This window comes from Phaseolus vulgaris, chromosome 3 (assembly GCF_000499845.2).
Source record: "Phaseolus vulgaris cultivar G19833 chromosome 3, P. vulgaris v2.0, whole genome shotgun sequence".
Classification (NCBI taxonomy): Eukaryota; Viridiplantae; Streptophyta; class Magnoliopsida; order Fabales; family Fabaceae; genus Phaseolus; species Phaseolus vulgaris.
Window position 1 is genome coordinate 15,257,582 of NC_023757.2, and position 8,023 is coordinate 15,265,604.

Here is an 8,023-nt window from a genome sequence, read left to right on the forward strand (position 1 = left end):
TAGATAACGAAATTTAACGAATTGGTCTGTAGAGTTTGTCCAAATAAATTTAAAAAAAAACAAAATTACCGAGTACCTTAGTTGACTCATAGGGATTTTTTTTGCACTAAAAATAGTAAAACCTTTAAATCACACATAACTTAAAAGGTTACAATGAATTGTTTTTTCTTTAACTCAACTTAATTTTCTAACAAAAATTCAACACAAATTCAATTCTTTACATGAGTACAAACAAGTGTGTACCTGAGTGGAGAGATGGGGCCCAGGCACGGTCGGTTGACGTAGTATAGTTGCTGACGTGTCGGTCTTCTTCTTCTTCGGTCGGCCGCTCCTTCTTGGTGTCTTCTTCGGTCGGGCGGGGGAGGGTACCTGCGAAGGCACTCCGACGCTCAAGTAAGTATGAGATTCTAAGTGTGGTTTAGTAAGTGAATGAAAACGTACCTTTCTCTGGCTTGAGCACAGTATTTATAGGATTGCCTAATGGGCTTTCTATCCCTTGGGCTCAGGGTGGTTGTGGATAGGTCTTGCCAGTCGTGCTCCGGAATGCCCGGGGAACATATCTTCTCTAAGCGCGTTCTCCTTATTTTTCGGGGGTGTATCTTAACTACTTTGGCTTGTTACATAAATGCCCTTGCATTTATTATACATTCGGTCGGTCGGCCACGTCCGTCCGATGTCTACCGGTACACTTGCCCCCCAGGCTCGAGGTGAATAAAAGCCGAAGAGTCGTAATGATTGATGTGCATTTCGAGGTGTCAGGCATTAAATGTAACGGAATGACGGGACGTTCGCTTTTGGTCAGATGGGACAGAGATCGATCCGACAGTGGAGATCAAGTGACGGTTCGACTTTCGACTGGCTGAGGCCGTAGGATGAATGTGCATCTAACGGCTGAGGGAAGGGGAGGAATGCTATAAATAGCGTTCGCATTTGGGTAAATTGTGTCTTTGTGTGAATCTGACATCCGAGTCGCTCCGAGTGCCGAGTCCATATTGTGAACGTGTGTTGCCGAACGAGCTAAAGTTGCCGATCGGCTGTGTGTTTCTGCGCGTTGAGGTTAGTTATGTCGTCTCAACATTCTTCAAATAGGATAGTGAATATAGAGTCATCTGGGAGTGAGGACTCTTCGTCTGGGAGTGGTGAGAGTACAAGTGGGTCAGGAGGTCCAACATACGACTGGGTGGATATTAGCGTTAGGAACTTTCCTACAATTTTTAGAAAACCGGACGACCTAGATAAGGTGATAGCGAGGGTGCCGGTTGTGCGGTTTGGTTTACCCTCGGATATTTTAATAGCCGAAATATGTGGGTATACCGACCGGGTTTGCCATGGGAGGGAGAATGCACCTGTAGATTTCTTCTATGTGTATACAACTTTATTTACTGATTTGAGAGTGACCTTGCCGTTCGATGATTTTACCATGGACGTGCTACGAATCCTTAACTTAGCTCCGACGCAACTTCACCCAAATTCATGGGCGTGTTTACAAGCCTTCCGAATGGTGTGTCAACTTTTTGAGTTGACACCCATGGCGGAAGTGTTTTTGTTTTATTATAGTACGTATCCGGTTAGTCTGGTAAGTTGGATTTCCTTGGTGAGCCGCCCGGGGAGTGTGCGATTCGCGGCGTTTACCACCTCTTACAAGAATTTCAAAGAGAGGTATTTTAATATATTCGTGGAACCGGACGGCCGGGAGTATTTTTATACTGCTGAGGGTGGAACAAGGTTCCCATTTCATTGGATGCAGAATCCCGTTGCCCTGAATTCTAATTTCCGTCCGGCCGTGTCGGTGCTGGGTAAGGCTGTAATGGCGATATTCGACCAGCTCCCGCATAAATTGCCAACAAGGGAAATAATTGCCTTATATGCGTCGTCCGATCCCTGGGCGGATTTTATTGGTATGTGATTGCAAATTTTTTGTGATTGAATAACTTCATTAATAGTGTTTAATTCTTGTGTGTTTTGCAGAAATCATGACACGGACGGACGCATCCTTGAACGAGTACATGAATAATTTGCGCCAACAGAGGAACCGACAAGGGGGTTCGCTTGAGACAAGTGGGGTGTTGGCCGCTTAGACCGACTACCGTGGTGCCTGCTGCGGGGACCACAGCTGCGGCCGCAGCAAAGAAAAGGGGGCGACCCCCTAAGGGGAATCAAGAAGGCCGACCGGGGCCATCCCGAACGGTTGGTGAGCCTTCTTTATTGACAGCCGGTTTGGAGATTGCTTCACACCTTCGGACAGAGTTGACGGCCGAGGAGAATGAAGTGCTCTCCACCATCCCTACAACAAAGTTGATGGTGGAGACTTTAGAACTGCAAAGCCGGGAGCTCATGGCGAGCCGAACGGTGATCGAGGAACTCGAGAGAGTTACGACCGTCACCGTTCCTCGCTTGAAGAAGGAAGTGACTGAAGCAAACCAAGCTTCGAAGGCGTCGGCCGGGATGGTCAAGAAGCTGAAAGGCCAACTGGAGGAAGAGCGAGCGGCCGTCAAGGCGTGTGAAGAGCAAAAAAGGGGTCTTTAGGTGCAGTTGAAGGATGGGGCCGACCGGGAGGAGGCCCTCAAAGCTGAAGTGACAAAATGCCAAGACTTTATGCTCCGCATAAGTGAGGAGTATTTCCGGTTGGGCATCCAACAAGCGGCCTGTCTGCATGGGGCACCACTGGAGGACGATCGGTATGATATCGAAAAAATAGTGGTGGATGGAAATTTGGTCCTGGCAAACTCGGACGACAACTCTAATGAAGAGGCTGAGGCGGAGACTCCTGGTCCACAGTCGGACGCCTCATTCGAAGAATTGATGAACAATGTTCCTTAAAAAATTGCTGGACCGGGCATGTGGGCAAGATACACTTGTATTTTGAGTATTTATAGTTTAGGTAGTGCGTAGGCCGAACAAGTATTTATAATTGCTAAACATGGTTTGGTTTATATATAAGTAGATTGATGCTAATGTGGATGCCGAACAAAGCATAAACGGTGCTAATTACGTTAAAGTAGTAAGATAACTCGGATGCCGAACAAGGCATGAATGATTCTAATTATATTTAAGTAATAAGATAATCCGGATGCCGAATGAGGCATAAATGATTCTAATTACATTTAAGTAATAAGATAATTCGGATGCCGAACGAGGCATAAATGATGACATTTAAGTAATAAGATAATTCGGATGTTGAACGAGGCATAATTATTTTTGATTACGTTAAGTAATAATGGTAATTCGGATGCCGAACAAGGCATAATTATTTCTGATTACGTTAAGTAATAATGGTAATTCGGATGCCGAACGAGGCATAATTATTTTTGATTACGTTAAGTAATAATGGTAATTCGGATGCCGAACGAGGCATAATTATTTCTGATTACGTTAAGTAATAATGGTAATTCGGATGCCGAACGAGGCATAATTATTTCTGATTACGTTAAGTAATAATGGTAATTCGGATGCCGAACGAGGCATAATTTGGGAGTGAAAAAGAAATAGGAGACGTGGGGTGTGGTTTATAGTGCTTCATTAAAACCTTCTCGGTCGTAAACCCTCTTTTAGGGAAAAACCGACCGAGCGAGGAAAGAGTACACTTATATTAATTCAACTGTAATAAAATTTGAGATGCGTGGCATTCCACATTCTCGGTATGCCCTTTCCAGATAAATGTTCTAAATAATAGGCTCCACCGGCTGCTGTGTCTGCTATGCGGAATGGTCCTTCCCAATTGCTAGAAAACTTGTCGCCTTCCTTCCGGGCATCACCTCGCATTCGCCATACTAAGTCACCTTTGTGGAACTGTCTTGGTTTAACTTTGGAGTTGTACCGTCTGGCTGCTCTGATTTTGCATGCTTCCTCGCGAATTCTACATTTGTCTCGAAGTTCGTTGATAAGATCTAGGCCGACGGAGAGACTTTCCTTGTTCAGGTCAAGATCAAGGGTTTGTCGGCGGAGGGAAGGTTCTCCAATTTCGACGGGGATCATGGCTTCAGTGCCATATGTTAGGCTGTACGGCGTTTCTTGTGTGGTCGTCTAAGGGGTACAGCGATATGCCTACAAGACTTCTAGGAGTTCTTCAGTCCAGTTACCCTTGGCTGGGCCAAGACGTTTCTTCAGCTCGTTCAGAATGACCTTGTTAGCGGCTTCTGCTTGGTCGTTTGTTTGTGGGTGTTCGACTGAACTGGCGATGTGTTTGATGTGGAGTTTCTCGTAAAATTCAGCTAACGTCCGGTCGGTAAACTGCCGACCGTTATCGGTGATGATGATCTGTGGGAGGCCGAAACGACAAACAATATTTTTCCATACGAAATTTTGGACATTGCGAGCGGTGATCGCGGTCAGAGGTTCAACTTCAATCCATTTGGTAAAGTAGTCAATGCCGACCAGCAAGAATTTACACTGGCCTTTACCGGGGGCAAAAGGGCCAATGATGTCCATACCCCATTGGACGAACGGCCAAGGTGATAGCATAAAATGAAGTTCCTCAGGTTTTTGATGGGACAAAGTGCCAAACTCTTGGCATTTAAGACATTTTTGGACGAAACTGGTGCAGTCGCCTTGGACAGTCGGCCAGTAGTATCTGGCCCGGAATACTTTGGCTGCCATTGTTCGTGCGCCAGAGTGAGTTCCGCAAATTCCTTCGAGCAACTCTCGGACGACATAGGAAGCTTGGTCGGGCGTCAAACATTTAAGGAGTGGTCGGGTATAACCTCGGCGGTAAAGGTCGTCGCCAATTAAGACAAAACGGGCGGCCTGCAGCTTCATGGTTTTTTTGCTGGGAGGACTACATGTGTCGTCGAGTAAATATTGCTTAATTGGGGTAATCCAAGTAGATTCCGCGTCGGTCGTTAGGCATTCCTGTAGGTCGATGCTTGGGCGTGCAAGCGTAACATGGATGACTGACCTATGCATTCCTTTACACTTCGTGGTTGCTAACCGGGACGAGGCGTCCGCGCGAGTATTGTGATCGCGTCGAACGTGCTGCATGGAAATTTCAGAAAAGGTGCTCATCGACTGTTTGACTAAGTGATAGTATCGCTGTAGGAAGCTTTCTCGGACTTCATATTCGTCATTAAGCTGGCCGATGACAAGCCTGGAATCACTTTTATAGATTAACTTTGTGATTTCCAATTCTTGAACGAGGCGTAGACCGGCTAAAATGGCTTCATATTCGGCTTGATTGTTTGAAGCTTTGAAGTCGAATTTGAGGGCTTACTCGATGACAATCTCGCCGGGGCCTTCCAAAACGACTCCAGCGCCGCACGACCTTTCATTGGAGGAGCCGTCCACATATAGGATCCATGATGAGTGTTTAGTCTCGGCTGAGGAAGGAGTGAGTTCGGCTGCGAAATCAGCAAGAGCTTGCGACTTGATGGCTCCTCGTGGTTGGTACTGAATATGGAATTCGGATAGTTCTATCGTCCATCCGATCATTCGTCCGGCTAAATCTGGCTTAGTGAGAATCTTTACAATGGGGTAATTTGTCCGAACAATAATACGATGATTTTGAAAATACATACGCATTCGTCGGGCGGTAATGATGAGAGCCATAGCTACCTTTTCGATTGTTTGGTATCGGATTTCGGCGCCATGGAGGGCGCGGCTGACAAAATAAACTGGCCGTTCTTCAAAATTAATTTCTTGCACTAAGACTGAACTGACGGCTTCGTGTGAAACGGCGAGGTAGACTATAATGGGCTCTCTGGCGTCCGATTTCTGGATGACCGGCGGGGAAGATAGAAAAGTTTTCAATTGGAGGAAAATTTCCTCGCATTCGGTCGACCACTCAAAGCGGGATGCTTTTTTCAATAGTCGGACGATGGGTCTCGTTTGTTCGGCAAGTTTAGGAACAAATCTGGATAGAGCGGTGAGTCGGCCGATAAGTCTCTGAATTTCCTGAATGGAGTTGGGACTTCTCATTTCAGAGATAGCTTTACATTTCTCAGGGTTAGCTTCTATGCCTCTATGAGTCAGCATAAAACCTAAGAACTTCCCCCCCTCGACGCCGAACGCACACTTGTCAGGATTGAGTCGCATCTGGTGTTGGCGGAGGGCCTGAAAAACTTCTTTTAGGTCAGCAATATGTTGCTTGCATGAGTCGGACTTGACGACAATGTCATCGACATAGACTTCAACATTCCTGCCGATCATGTCGTGGAATACATGGTCCATTAGTCTTTGATAAGTGGCCCCGACATTTTTGAGTCCGAAGGGCATAACTTCATAGTAGAAATTATCGGAATCAGTCATGAAGGCTGTCTTCTTTCGGTCGGCCGGGTGCATTTGGATTTGATTATAACCTGAGTAGGCATCAAGGAAGCTGAGGATGTGATGTCCGGCCGCTCCATCAACGAGACGATCAATGGTAGGCAGAGGGTAAGAGTCTTTTGGGCATGCCTTATTGAGGTCCGTGTAGTCAACGCACATTCGCCATTTTCCGTTCGCTTTCTTTACCATAACCACGTTGGCTAGCCATGTGGTGTAATGGGCTTTCCGAATGAATCCAGCTTGTAACAATTTATCGGCTTCGTCACGTGCGGCTTGGCGTCGTTCCTCGCCTAGATGTCTTTTCTTTTGAGCTATTGCCCTAGCCTCTTTATACAGTGATAATCGGTGAGTGATAACTTGTGGGTCTACGCCAGGCATATCAGCGGCCGTCCAGGCGAACAGATCGGCATTTTTAACAAGTGTCGTGTCGATGGCCATTCGGTCGTCCGACTTCAGCGAAGTGCCGATATGCGTAGCGTGGCGATCATCGCGAAGTGGAAACGGATGCAAGTCTTCTCCTGCCTCCATTCGGGGATCGTCCATACGAGGGTCGAGATCGACAAGGGCTATCATCTGTCGACGGGACATGCGCCGTCCGGAATGTCGGGTTGGGGATCGTCCTCTTTTTTGCGGGTGTCGGTCGTCCGGATTGGTCGTGTAGAGCCGTCGAGTTGGCTCACTTTTCAAACTTGCGACATAACATTCTCTAGCGGTTTTTTGGTCGACATGGATGGTTGCAATGTCGTTATTTGCCGAAGGGAATTTCATGGCTAAGTGTGGGGTGGAAACAATTGCTTTTAATCTGTTGATGGACGGACGACCGAGCAGGATGTTGTAGGAAGTTTGAGCGTTGACCAGAAGATATCGTACGTTTATTGTTTTGTGGAGACCGTCTTCCTCACCGAAGGTTGTATATAAGTCTATATACCCCTTAGTGTCGACCCGTTCACCTGAGAACCCTACAATTTGTTCGTTATAGGGTTGAATATCTGATTCTAGGATGCGCATTTTCTTGAAGATTTCCCAGTATAATATGTCAACCGAGCTACCTTGGTCGACCAAAGTCTTGGCAATTGCGAACTTGTCAATTTCCACGGTGATTACCATAGGGTCGTCCTGGGCTGGATCTATGGCTGTGAAGTCGTCGTCAGTGAAAGTGATTGGAGGTATGTGTGGACGCCTCCTCGTGGTAGCATGAGCGGACTGGATGTCCCGGAGATGTTTCTTTCGGGCGGAATTTGAGCACCCGCCGCCGGCAAAGCCCCCGGCTATGTAATTTGTTTTGTGGTTCGGTTCGCCCAAGGTAACGGGTCCAACAATCATGTTGATGACTTCGCGGACTCGTTGGCGAGGGCGGGCGTTTCGGTCGGGACTTGTACTGCGGGCGCGTGTACGCCGAACGGGGCTTTCACTGCGTTTCCGCGAAGCCTGGCTATGGTCAGTTCGGCGTTTGTAATCGTTACGGTATGATCGGTCGACACCACGGGATGGACGGTCGGTACTCCGTGGTGGGGATCTTGAATTCCTTGTCCTCTTGACGAACTGCTGCAAGTGGCCAGCCTGGATGAGCTCTTTGATTTTGTCCTTCAACGCTTGACATCCTTCGGTCGTGTGACCAAAATTCCGATGGTACTGACAACGCTTAGCAGTATCTGCATTCGGTGGTGTTTGATACTGTTTTAGTGTCGGAATTAAATCCGTTTGCAATGCTTCATCTAGGGCTCGTCCCCTCGGAACAGTTAAAGGGGTGTAACTGTTGAACCTG

At 47.1% G+C, this 8,023-nt stretch overlaps 1 protein-coding gene across 1 annotated transcript; it reads right to left on the reverse strand.

Annotated features, from left to right (window-relative positions):
- Nucleotides 1-3,594: 3,594 nt before the first annotated feature.
- LOC137839195 (uncharacterized) lies at nucleotides 3,595-3,975 on the reverse strand. Its single transcript, XM_068648320.1, has one exon. The coding sequence runs from the start codon at nucleotides 3,973-3,975 to the stop codon at nucleotides 3,595-3,597; it is 381 nt and encodes a 126-aa protein (XP_068504421.1).
- Nucleotides 3,976-8,023: the final 4,048 nt, after the last annotated feature.